The sequence below is a fragment of the Pieris rapae genome, chromosome 17 (genome assembly GCF_905147795.1).
Source record: "Pieris rapae chromosome 17, ilPieRapa1.1, whole genome shotgun sequence".
Lineage (NCBI taxonomy): Eukaryota > Metazoa > Arthropoda > Insecta > Lepidoptera > Pieridae > Pieris > Pieris rapae.
The window spans coordinates 3,738,968-3,753,465 of record NC_059525.1 but is presented as its reverse complement, the minus strand read 5'-3'; the positions used below and the strand labels follow the sequence as shown (position 1 = coordinate 3,753,465).

At 31.9% G+C, this 14,498-nt stretch overlaps 1 protein-coding gene across 2 annotated transcripts; it reads right to left on the bottom strand.

The window, feature by feature from the left end:
- Window positions 1-3,910: 3,910 nt before the first annotated feature.
- On the bottom strand, window positions 3,911-12,928 carry LOC110993637 (facilitated trehalose transporter Tret1-like). Of its 2 annotated transcripts, XM_022259971.2 has the most exons (3): window positions 12,636-12,928; window positions 6,457-6,592; window positions 3,913-6,194 (listed from the first exon to the last, which is right to left on the bottom strand). In XM_022259971.2, exons 1-3 carry the CDS (start codon window positions 12,735-12,737, stop codon window positions 4,951-4,953), a joined length of 1,482 nt encoding a protein of 493 aa, XP_022115663.2. In that variant the 5' UTR covers window positions 12,738-12,928; the 3' UTR covers window positions 3,913-4,950. The 2 variants fall into 2 exon arrangements, with proteins under 2 accessions (XP_022115665.2, XP_022115663.2); XM_022259973.2 differs by lacking the exon at window positions 12,636-12,928 and having other exon boundaries at window positions 3,911-6,194; window positions 6,461-6,580.
- Between the last annotated feature and the right edge of the window lie 1,570 nt (window positions 12,929-14,498).

Here is a 14,498-nt window from a genome sequence, read left to right as displayed (position 1 = left end):
AACAAGCAAAAGTCACGGTGGCATATGCTTTAATTTAAATGTAGAGTTTGAACTGTAATTATAATTGGTAATTATACAAATGACGTAGTAACCACAAAGTATTCATTCGATCAAACCAATGCTCTAAATAACACTTAATTTGTCAATATTGTGACATGTCTGACGAGATCAACGATTATTACTGTTTACGAAAACTTAATCATCTATAATTGCTCTGTTTATATAAGATTATGATTTATCTAGACTCGGGTTACAAATTTATATATGAGCTAACAAAGGAATTTTTTTGTATGGCGATTATAAACACACAATTTTTCCACGTTCATTTAAAAGTAAGTAAGTAGAGAGTATGGAATTGTAATTTAATTGTAAAACTAAACACGTAAAATACCATATATAGTAGTTGAAAATCTTTTCACAAATACCAAAGTTAATGATGGTCAAAACTTTAGTACTTAGAACCAAAATTACATCTGGGTAATTTAAGGAAACACTAAAAAACGTGCCTAATATGTTAATTGTAAAGCAGTCTATACTTTAATGAATTTCACTTGCATAAGACTCATTAAAATCAGATGTCAGAATAGCAAGACTCATGGGAATGGGTATAACGTTAACCTAACTGCACAAATATTCTTAACCTATACTAATAATATGGATAAATTATATTATGGATAAATAGCAATTTTAAAAGTATATCTATCCACCAGACGCCAACTAAAATCTTTTATTAGCCTGTGCACTTGAACCCTGAGTCTTTACTCCGAAGGGAAGAAAGGTGAAGGAAAGTCCTTATATTTGAACTGTTTATTGTTTCCTCCGTGTATAAGAAAATTATTTTTATTAATAATTCATATTGAGACTGGCCATTTACAAAAGGGAAAAATAGGTTTCGGCTAAGACAAACTTTCATACCAATTAAATGGATGCATAAAATCTGGCTTTGCAAGAGGAGTAACGGAGCTGTTCAATGACTAACGTTCTAATGTAAGTCATGATACAGCTTTACCACTAACAGAGAGGCTACTACATCAAGTCTTGCTCTCAGATTTCGGTGTCTGTATTGAAATTGTTTAAAAGCAAACAACCATCTGTACCTTTTATATATAAGACGAGCTAACGAGCCTGCCTGACACCCAAAAAGGGCAGTCATCACAGCCCAAGGACATTTTTAGCGATTGCGTTGCCGGCCTTTGAGGCATGACTTTGAACAATTTAAGGTATATGTCAGGAAGGAACGTGAGTTTATTTCAAAAGCATCATCTTGGATGGCTGAAAGTCTTCCTCATTTCGCTTCACAAGACACATACGTTTGCTAACTGCCGCAGTGTGGATTACTTCAAACCATAAAGGTATTGAAATTTCAATACAATACTAGGTTAATACGTATTATTGTTATAACGAACTCTGAATTTTATTTGACGGACAGGCAAGCCTATACATATAATGTTTGGTACGAATATTCTCGCATCGATATTATCTTTATCATAAATGAATCTTGTCAACCTACATACCTACTATTTATTACAATAAATTAACCTAATTTACACACAAAGAAACACAGTCAATTTATTTTATCATTTTGTTTGACTAGTACATTATTCTATGATGTATTCAAATGATAACATTTTTTCTCTCGATATACGTCGAGTTTGAAGTCCAAATGGAGAATTCTGCTTCTGATCCATATTGATAACGGCTTCTGTTATCCAATATAACTAATGTTTGCTGGATTGAACATCTTCTTAAGGCTTACAACGAGGGCATAGAGGTGACGTCATCTACGTCATTCTGATTAAAAAAATATTTTGCACATGATCCCGCGCAGGTCAATATATTCTTATAATACGATTATAAGTGTAACAAATGAAGTCATTTATATTATTACTTATATTTAAATTTTTGATTAGTTTTAATGATAATTTTATTGATTCCCAGGTATATCCGGACGTCCATATGGAGAGCTAGACATATGGTTAATTAATATACAAAAGGTTTTTATTAAAAATTGTTGCTAAGTATTACTAATCTCTTTTGACATATGTCTCTATGTGCTTATTATCTATGTTTAAAGTTTAAAGTTTTATTTAAGATAGGCTAAAATTAACATTCAGTGCAATACTTTTGGGAATTGATATCTCAAAATCAAATAATACCCTATTAGGAATATACCTTAAAATACGGTAACTATATTCATTCATATAAATCCTATTTCCTCTTTAGAACTGTTCCAAATTCAAATTCGTAAATGAAACAAGCATACCCTTAGGTTTTAAACTGTATACTGTATTAACTGTTGTCCTATTCTCTCTATCAACACATCATCTACAGCACTGTTCGAAATTCAAATAAGTATAGACACTATTTATAAATCTAAACTAAATTTACAAAGTTTGCATTCATAGTCTACTATTCGAAATTTAAATTCATAAATTAAATAAGTACACAATTATGTATGTACATAATGATATTTGGTTTTGCGTGGCACATCTGTTGTCAGGAAACGGAACACGTGCAGTATGCACTGCCTAAGCATGATTCCGGTTATCTAGGAAATGTTAAATCACTTGCATATGAAATTATTTATTAATAATATGTTTTTGTAATGACAGTATGGGCCCTGTATAATGCCTTAGTATCTTTCTATTTTAGAAAAGAATTTCGCATAGTAATTGAGAAATAAATCCGTACGTTCGGCAATCGACTGTCATTTCTATAAACGTTATATTCATATTGCCATTCATAACTGTTCAGAGACGGAAAGAGCTTTGAAACCCGTTTCTTGTGTACCGAAAGTCCTGTGATATTTATTTTATTTATTTATTTTCGCTACATTATAGTTATACAATCCAACCAGTTTGTAAAGGTAAGTAATAACTTGAATTATGATTTCATTCTTAGAAATAGGAAAGAAAGCACCAATGCATAACAATTAAAAAAATATCAGTGGCGCTACAATCTTTTTAGGTCTAGGCATCACATTTCTGTACCTGTTAAATGATTATTTGTTAATGTAATAGGCAAGTAGGTGATCAGCCTACTGTGCTTAACACACTCCTCGAATTTTAGGTCTGAGGAAAGGTTTCTTCACGATGTTTTCCTTGCGAATGTTAAATGCGCACATAGACAGAAAGTCTTGTCACAGGCGGGTTCGAACCCACGACCTCAGACATGAGAATCGAACGCTGAAGCCACTAAGCCACTACTTAGGATAAATTAAAAATCTCATTGATTTCGTAAATTTTATTTGTGTATAAATTTATAGACTAGATAAACATAATCATAGTATAAAAATCTCAATCGAACAGTTAATTATTGTCTATTACTACTAAAATAATTTATTGGACTACAATTAAATTTCAATTAACGCATTATCAAAATCTTAAATATTTGAATATCACAAACGAAGCATTTAATTGACTACTAAAGACGGTAATAAAATCATACAGTGTTTTGTGTACATAGGTCAAAATATACGTTCTATGATAAGAACTTTATAAACGACTCCACCCACTTAGGGGTGAGGTTTTTTTATTCTAGACAACGTTGTTTTTTTTTTCAATCTAATTGATACCACGTGCAGTATTTCCGACACGTGTCTCTTCAATATTCATTTTGACCCATACTGATATGATATGCAAGTGGTTCACGGAACAATAAACACAACGCACCGGAACTGCGTGATATGAAAATTACGCTAATTTCTATTCGAATTATTTAAAAGCCTTTTATTACAAGTGCCAACATAGGAGACTAAGGGCCTGTTTCACAATGTATGGATAAAGTGCCAAATAGCTATGCAACACATAAATTATTCGAAAGATAAAAGTTCCAAATAAGATACTTCGAATTTCATGACGTATAGCGCTATCTGACAGTCGTGAAACGCAAAAATACTATTTATCATACCAATAAGTAACAAATAGCTTATTTGGAACTTATCCGGACATTGTGAAACAGTACACAGTAGGTACAAAAAATTATATATTTGTTAAATGAATTTTGTTTTTCAGTCATTGTTGTAATGTCTTCTTTTTATCTTTTCTTTGTTTTGTTACTAGTCTGTGCAATTCGATATAAATGTATCCGCATATTTTTTTTAAATTGTAACAGAATTCATTATTCTATAATCATAATTGTTCTAATTTTGAATTCATACTAATGTATCATAAATATGTAGTTCTATTTTCCCTGTACAGGTTGATATAACGATAGAATTGAAAACATAATAAGATCAAGTACAAATGAGGCATTAATTACTTAAGAAATATTTACTTCGTGCTTTAACTGATATACGACTGGGTATACTTCCTCGTCCTCAAATTGTACTCCAAAAATAACCACACCACCAGATGTTACTCTCACTTTTTGTGGTGCACAAAAACAAGTCGCGTACCATAGTAACGTGGGAAACGGTGTTTTAGAAAAAAAATCCTTGCAGATGCGAATCACTCGGGTCATACCCACGTGTCACAACAGGAAGAAATTCATAACTTGTTGAAACAGAAGCGTGCCACTTGTCCATCTTAAACGGACTGTGAAATTGTCTACTGTTTTTATTAGCAACGGTGCATCCGTAAACACTTGGGGCGATACAACGTGCACTTTTCCAATTTGTTTCCATATGTAAAGACGGCCGTTACATACTCAATATCCATTAAGCTTTTAATGTTTCTCAAAGACATCTATGTGAGCATCTAATGAGGTTAAGTAGTATGTTTATTACTAGCGGTTTAGAAAATTTTTGTGACAAAATACAGTTAGTTACATCTAACGTTTCCTAAATTACTCCATATCTAATTTATTATTTGAATTATGATAACAATTATTCATTATAGCCTAATGTACTGAGACTATCAAATTGATGAATTGAATCCTATTACGTAAAACTATTGACCTGTTTTACGTGTTATCTTATCACATTGACATTAAGCGGTTCTTCAAACCTCATTATACGCAGTGATTATTTGATTCTTTACTTTTTTCTTTATTTCCGTACCTAAAATGTTCTGCTATTTGTAATAGAGTTTTACCTCTGGTTTCAGGAAGGAAGAAGTATAAGAAGACTGTACCACAGAGAGTAGATAAGCCATAGAACAAATAGGTGCCATGGTGTCCTATAGTATGAAACATGGCGGGCGCAGTTTTTACAGTTCCAAAATAGGCCATAGAAGTCATCATAACACTAATACCAGAACCTAATCCTTTTGTTTCTGATGCAAATACTTCACCAACCATGTTCCATGGTAATGGTGATATACCTAAATTAGATACTACAATGTATACAGCCATTAATCCTAAAGATATCAGCGGTGATATATGCCGTATAATCCTCTTTTCAACAAGATATAAATATATGGATAGTGTTATTAAAGATAGTGTTGTAAATACACCACTAAATATAGCCAAGGGTCTCCGTCCTATTCTGCGAAGGAGGATACAAGCAGAAATAAGGGCTACAACTCGTAAAATATCAGTTGCCAACATAGCCGTGTACGTGTTTTTATTGTTTCCTATGAGCACTTTCATTATATCTGTTGTGTACGCGCATATGACATTTATACCAGACAACTGTGTGACTATGAAGAATACAATCATTATGCAAAGAGGTTTCCAAAACTCTGGTTTCTGTATATTATCTTTCAAAGTTTCCCATTTGGGTTTCACTTCTTTTTTCTTCTCGTATTCGGCTAACATTTTGTCTAGCTCGTTCTGCATCACTAAACTTGTACCTCTGTACCAATAAAATGATTTTTTGCATTTGTCGATATCGTTTTTAGATGCAAGCCAGGAAGGCGATTCGGGTGAAAAATATAGAATAACACATCCGAGCAACGGAAACAGCGCACAAAGAATTGATGCATGACTCCAATGAAGAAATGTTCCAAACAAATGAGACATGAACACGCCAGATGCAATGCTTAAGGACAGGCCAGCCAAGAATAATCCTCTATAGGCTGGTGAACTTATTTCTCCAATAAAAACAGGTCCTAATGGGCCTAGCCATCCTTGACAAAATCCTGTGATAAATCTCCCAACTAGCATGTAGTAGATGTTCGATGAAAATCCAATGATCAGCCAGCCACTCATGTAGAAAATTGAGAGGATGATTTGGGACATCCTTCTGCCAAAACGTTCCATTAAGTACCCGGATATCATGTTGCCGAAGAGTAAAGCAAATGAAGCTATGGCCGCTGAAAAGAAGAAAGTTTTTTGTTTTATTCGCATTTTATGTTTAAGTAAATTAATTAAAAATATCACGTATAATGTTTTTATAAATTCAGAAATTTATTATCATTGGCCAATGCCCTTATAATATATGTTGTCATTTCCACTACCTTGAGCAATACTTGTACAAGAGATAATATAATAGCATATGTTAACATGTAAATAAATGTGAGAGATAAAGCAATCAATGTTCAGTAGAAAATATTTCCAGATTATTACAATACGTACCTACCCAGGATATCATCTCTGTACTATATTTATGTCTTCCTTCCTCATGTAACAGCTGTGGTATAATGATGGCTGAGATCCCAGCAGTTGCTCCAGCACTAAAGGACAGGAGGAATGACCCCATGGAAACAAAGGCCTGGAATTCAGAAATTTAGAGTAAAAATCTACCTATTAGTTACACATCACGTTTAAAATTCTCAGTATTTTCTCTAATACGAGTTGACAGATAAAATAAATATTTCAGGTGATCTATATGACAGTTAAATTAACATACTAGACATACTATTAAAAAAACACGATAATTGTTTCTAAGTCAAAATTTCTTATTATATTAAAATTATTAAGGCCTTTATATAATTAAAGTAATAATAAGGCGTACAAAGTTTACAGTAAAGCTTTAAGTAACGATTTAATATATATTTTGAAATAATATACAGAGTGAGTCAAAACATTAAGAAACTAATTGGGGTTTATAGTAATTTTATGAATTCAGGCGCTACAACCTCTTTAGGTCTTGGCCTCAGATTTCTGAATCAGTTTCATGAACATTTTTAAATCTAATAGGCAAGTAGGTTATCAGCCTCTAGTGCCTGACACACGTCGTCGACTTTTTAGGTCTAAGACATGTCGGCTTCCTCAAGATGTTTTCCTTCGTTCGATGTTACCGTTCGAGCTAATACGCACATAGAAATTCTATTGGTGCACAGCCGGGGATCGAACCTACGACATCAGCTATGAGAGTCGCACGCTGAAGCTACTAGGCCAACACAGCTCAATAGTCAAAGTTTTTCCAAAGCCAATTTATTTAGAAAGTGATAAAATTGTTTCAATAGGTATATTGATGATATCAACTCTTAAAGGGAAAACTTACTTACCTATAATGTTTAATTTAACCTAGAAACTAAATTAGACGAAGCAATAAAGAAAACTCGTTTAAATGAAAAGTGATACTGATAACTATTTTGATAGTCTCATTATCAAGGTAAACCTTGATAGATAGATATACTAAGTAATAGGTTTTAATAAGTGAACAATACAATTTATATACCACGTGCTCGCTTCGTATCGCTCGTCATCGTAAATAAATTGTTTTCAATTAAATCAGTATAATTAAAAGTCATTGTCGCTACTAATATTGAAAATAGTTACCTACTTATATTTTTAGAGTAAATAAAAATATAATAATAAATCAGTGGCAACCTTTTGAGGTCTGGGCCTCAGATTCATGTATGTGATAATTTTTTATGTGATAGGCAAGTAGGTGATCAACCTCCTGTGCCTAACAGATGCCGTATATTTTTTGGATCTAAAGCAAGCCGGTTTGCTCACGATGTTTTCCTTCACCGTTTCATCGAATGTTAATGAGCACTTAGAATGAGAGTGCAGTAATGCACTGCAAAATCGTAATATTATTTTTATTATAAATATTTGAACCGTATTCCTATTTTGGTAAATTTGTTTTTTGTTTTTATGTATAGTACCTATATGTTACCTGTATTGATTACGAAATAAATAAGAAATCAGTTGTAAGAATTTATTAATGCATGTTTTAAAACTATCGGCCACAGGATGACAAGCATCTTATAAATATGTAGTTGTTTTTCTAAATTTAGATCATAGGAATATTTAAATATATTTACAATATTATTAGTGGATTGCCACTATACGAGTCTGACAGCTTAATCTTACTGGAATTCCATTAAAAGTAAAAGTTTAATTTGAATTGCAAATACGGAAAATATTACCGTAGACAAGAAGTCTGTATCCGCTATTTTATGAAATTTAGACTCAAGTTAAGCACTAACAAGTCACGTTTCAATTCACTTATTAAACTCTGGAAATTACGAAAATTAAAATGTTGCAGAGAACATCAGCCTATGTGAAATGCTGATAGCTAATATCGATAAAAATTATTTATTTATTTATTTATTTACACTTTGTTGCATTACATAAAAGGAAAATATTAAACATAATTTAATGACAAGCAACTGGCGGCCTTATCGCTTTAGAGCGATTTCTTCCAGACAACCACTGTTAGTAAAGGAAAAAAAACCACTATGAGTATATTAGATAAGGTAGGCAAGAAGTGCAAAAATAAAAAGGGAAAAAAAAAAAAAAAAAAAAAACAAAACATACTTAACAGAAACAAAAAGAAATAAAAATAAACTAAACTGATACAAGTTACATAAAACAAAACAAAAAGTAAACAGTGCACATGAATCAGGACAATCTAAGATGAAAAAGATCGCTCTCACGTCAGTAAGTAGTTAGTGGTATGACATGGACAGGTAATGTTTATAAAGCAGAAATTTAAAGGAAGATAGAGAAGGAGCTAAGCGAATAGTGACGGGAAGTGAATTCCATAGCCGAACTGCTGAAACCTTAAAGGAATCGCCAAGAAAAGAGGAGTTATGAGATGGGATTTCAAGGGTATAGTTTTCGGAAGAGCGTAAACTATAGTTATGTGAACCCAAAAATTTGAAATCATTTTTGAGATAAGAAGGAGTTTTAGGATTGAACAGGATGGAATATAGGAGATGGAGAATATGAGCATCACGTCGCTGTCGAATGGGTAACCAACCTAGCCGCTTACGGAACGCAGAGATATGATCATACTTTCTTAGACCGAAAATAAATCGGATACAGAAGTTTTGGAGACGATCCAGTTTGTTTAGCAATTAATTAAGATACAATAATTAAACACTTCAAAACTTAAGTAATATGTCATTTTGATAAGCTTTTAAATACTTAAATAGACGTAGTAGAACAGTGTTAAACTCAAAATATTTAATATGAACATCAACAGAAAATATGTTATATTGATTCTAAATTTACATTTACCACTAGTTCGCAAGTCAAAGGCGCAGAGCGGGCAAAAAGAACTGGCAAGAAACTACCGCCACTATTTTAATCGCCATGTTTTGAGTCACACATAATGTTTGTAAGAGCAGCCATAAATATTTAAACTGAAGCAAAATAATACCAAGGATTAGCATCATTTTAATAATCGTTAGAGCCCTTAAGGATTCACGAAATGGCGTAGGCGCTTTAGAAACCTGTTACAGATTATATTATAAATATTAAATGCAAAAGGTTAATGTACTACATAAATCTCGTTTTATGACTATTATTAAATGTACACGTGATACTGCGCATTTATTAGCAAACAGAATGTAAACAATGTCGACCGGTTGTAGTTGTCATCTTAATCACTTTTGATATACATATGTTTAAATGGGATTCAAAAGAAGTTAATACTAAATATTGTTTATAGCAAAAGCTCAAAAATTAAATCTAATTCCAATTCAATTGTTTTAACAAATTGTCTTTTTATCGCATCGTAAATACAAGTATAAGATACCTAAGATAGAAACAGCAATATGTAATTGGGTTTTTGCGAATTAGCACAAACATTTAGCTTTAGTTTGTTAAGTTCGATGAATTTCTAGCAATTCGCTAGTCGTATTCAATTAGGGCAAATGTTGTGTTATTCTAACTGGATCCATTGAGAGCTACACACAAAGCATTAGGTTTTTTATGTACACATTAACAATTGCGTAAAATACATGTACTAAAGTTGGTGGGTGCACATTTCACACCGAACTTCCTATCTAGGTTCTATCCCGGCAGAGATACACATAATTGATAACATAGTCCGACCTATTTTAAATTTCTATCTGTGTAACTAAGTAACTTTTTGCTGAGTTACTTATGCCGACGAGCGTATGATGAAAAACTATGCACCTAAAGTCAACAAGAATTACAGAGGGTTTTGGGGTTAGTGCGGGTAAGTTGCGGACAAGGCTACGCTGTTATAGTGTCCTGCCTCGGTGCTGGTGGGGTTTTAGTGGGTTTGCACAGCAGTGAGTCCTACATAACCCGTCACCATGAGGGAATAGTGCCGCGAGGGTATGCGTATCGCATTTCCCCACAGGAAAAAAAGGCGGGTTAGTTTAATAATTTAACTGTTGATATTGACTTGTTTGCCTCCATTGTGGTGTCGGCAAGGTGAGCGCTGACACCTGAGGTTCTTAGTGGAATAAATAGAGCATCATAAGTTTTTCTAAGTGTATAAAGTACATATATACCCTAAGTGTTCCTCAACTAATTTTTATTAATTAATTCCACAGATAATAATGGCGTAAGATGAATTTTATATTTAGTAGGTTTGTTAGTTATAAACTATAAATATTACTTAATAAATAGAATTATTTCTTTTCTGTATTGTATGTATCTCCTTATGTATAATATAAACATTAAAAATAAAGAAGTTATTTTCCTAAAAAATATTAGTTTAATTCATCTCATACATTCCGTTAGCTTCTTTATGTTACTATAATAAAATATCTCTATAAATAAATTCGGAACTGATTAGAAACACGGTAACTTAACACACAAATATCATTATTTTAACAGTTATTTACATTACTAAACCCCATTAAACTGCTATTTTATTTACTTGCGATAAAACCAGTTGTTTTAATAATTACAAAGACAATTTAATGATGTAATACTTCAATCATGCTTATCATAATTTTTTAACAAGATGTTCAGACATTCATTCGTTCAACATTATCGAATGATAAATAAAAATTAACTTAATAATGCTAAAAAAAATTAATTCTTGTAGTAAGAGGAAGTATTTATAATCCTAGATTTAAACTTTATTGACTAATATTATATTATGAGAAATATATAGAATGGAAGAACTTCTGAATAGGAACAAGGAATCTCTTAGTGTTTTAAATTATGCATGACATTGCTTTATATACAGATAATAATTCAGTATTTACATTTATAAATCTACATATTTACAGAGACACACAGTAACAAATATACATGTACATAGATATGCTTGCATACTCTAAAAAGCTTACATATTAATAGAGCATTTTAATATATATTTTTTTACTTCATTGACCACGCCTATATTATCTAGTTTTTAAAATGCATTTTCAGTTATTACTTGGTTCTAGGACGACATAAATATCAATCCTAGGTAAACGGCTCTTAACGATACAACGTAGAACCCAAGAAGATATTTATAATTTCATAACACAAACTGAGCCCTATCATTGTGTAATATAGCTAGAGAATAATAAATTCAATGACGAAACACACCATGTAGGTCAATTAGTATTTAAGAAACTATTGAAATATTAATTGGAAATTATCATAAATTTAGCAGATATGAGAACTTACTTAAAATAACAAGCACGTTCATAGAGCAAGAATGGCCGGGGAAGGGAAACCCTTTCTTTGAGAAGGATTAGCTCTCCTTCAGAAATACGCCAAAGATAACTTGTCGAGTGGACTGCAGTGTTAGAACTACAGCCAATCAGGCACAGGTAAGCAAAGGGATTACGAGATCCTACCCACTATAACCCAACCACATGACATTTAACAGACAAGTTCAATACATGCGGTTTCTATACAAAACTAATGATCTTGTCTATTAGTTACAGTTTTTGATATTGTACTCTGTCTATACTTAACCAAATCGTTCGAAATTCAAAATGGTTTGGGAATCGATGACCTCCAAAATGTATCGACTTTGTTTATGGGTATATCGGATATCAAATAACCTCGTAAGCACTTTATAGATAAAAAAAATTAACATTGTATGGTAATCTTCAATATTTTATAACGTCTCAGTACGTTGTAAAATCAAAGACAACAAAGTAATGATAAAGTTATTTTCATTGTCTTTAATGACATGTGAAATCCTAGGGACTCCGGGATATTTGAACCATGTTGTTATCTAAAGCCTATACGTTTAAAATCCGAATATTAACCATGAGGACGTGGATTTAGCCCCGGCTGTACACCAATGCTTGCACCAAAGCAAAATTTATTAGCAGACATAAGACTGTATACCCTGTCTCTGGTGAACTATGTCTGTACAGAATCTATTAAAAATCGCGGAATTGTGTGTGGTACATTGGGGTTAGGTATAATATTATATAATATAGTTATGGAAGTGAAAGGACATTAAATTTATTTGAGCTTATTCTGATTTTTTAAAGGTTTGGCTTAGCCTGAACACAAAATGGTTTTAAAGATATTCTTGTATCATAAAGAGAATATATTCTTACAAAGTACTTTAAGTTATTTAAGGATTTTGTTAGTATTCATCTACTATCCACAGAAAATGCAAACCTAAAGTTTAAAACACACACCTGTCTCCGAAACGGTCGATTCGAGTCGACATCCTTAAGAGATTTCACTTCATTTTCATCACTTGTATTTATCTTTTCCAACTCAGCCGTTCCGTGGTCCATCTTGATTCGAACATGGGAGAACACTGCACGGGCGCAATACTTGACTCCACAATCACTGACAATTTATCTTATCATTTTATTACTGTCAAAGAAAGAAATCATTAGTAGTTAGAAACAGTAGAAGTAATATTATTTTTTATGTGCACGAAACGATAACTCGTGTTATTTCAACGATTTTCAATATGTTAATGAGGTGATTTTGAATGTAAAACGTAAAGTACTTTAATTTTATCTACAAGTACTATATTATAACTATTAAAATTAGTCTTTTATTTGTACATCACTTGACTTGTAGTGATCTTATATCTTGTTAACTGGGACTAAATTAAATATTATATTTTGAATGTAATGTTTTTTGAGTCAAACAAAGTAATTTTTATTTAATATTTGTTTTATTATTATGAATTTTTAAGATATAAATTTATAAACCAGTGGCGCTTAGCCATAATTTATCATTTAATTTTATTGTGAATTTTAATGTGTTCTTTTTATATAATATGTGTGATGCACTTAATCATATTTCTGAGTGGGATATGTTGGTTCCTTAAGAAAAATTGTTAAATAAAATACCCATTGGCAGACCTGGTCAAACGCATTTTTTTTAAGACGTGGTAAGTTTCATGCGTTCAAACATGAAACTTACCACTGATTTATAGAATCTTATTAACTATGTAAGATGTAAAATACTGCTGTATATATCCATTAAATAAAAGTAAAACAAACCTTAGTAAGTATCTTTATTATTATATATATAGGTACCTATGTATGCAAAAAAATATTTAATTATTGTCAATTAAATGCATAAGTATATTGCAATATTGTAGGAATAGAGGAAAATAGGGTTTAATAAAATAGTTATTATAATAATTGTAGACGAATGTCGGAGAGTTCGCGTGCTCCATTTCTTTGTGCAGTCAAACAACATTCTTCGTAGGGCAAGTTCCCGTTAAGTTTAAATTATTTTTGGTTCTGTGTTTGATGGCAATTTAAATAGGCGTGGGGAATGTTCAAGTAATTATCTAAAGGTTCTCTGTGTTAATAATTATAAATATTAATTTTATTCCTTTATATCTTATTCAATGCCTAGTAATTTGAAACGAGTTGTATTACCGCAACCTCCCGTAAAGTATGACATTCCACAGCCTATATTTAAAGAAGGTATGAAATTCTGTCTTAATTTGATAGCCAATTAATAAACTATTTTAGTACGTAAACTGGTTTCATTTTGCCTCTCAAACGCATTAAGTGTAAACGTAGCTCAACTGTATCTGAACATTTGATATTTCTTCCGTCTCGACCACTACTGCCTTCGGGCATTCCTTTTGGTCATAGAAAGATCACCAACCTTTCTCCACAAACCCTCTGATTCCGAGTTAGGATGTCAAATACGTATCAGATTCGACAGAAACGCTAAGTCTCGACTTTGATTCTTACACAAGTCTTGTTTTGATACTCGTATGACTTTGTATAATCCCTTGTGATTCATGAAGGTTGCATGCGAAAATATAATTTGCATTACTAGTTATTTAAATAATAACGAAGCAGCCATGACTAATAGAAAAACAAGTGCTCTATGCGTAATAGTGACAGTGTAATTTGAAAGCATGTTTTAATTATTTGTTTGTATCAATGAAAATCAAACTATTTAACTAGTTTAATTAATATTTAACGGAAGAGTGTATAGAAACGTTAGAACGTATATATACAAGTTTCTCAGATCGGGAAACTCGGGTTGGACGAAACTCAAACTTAATGGTAGCA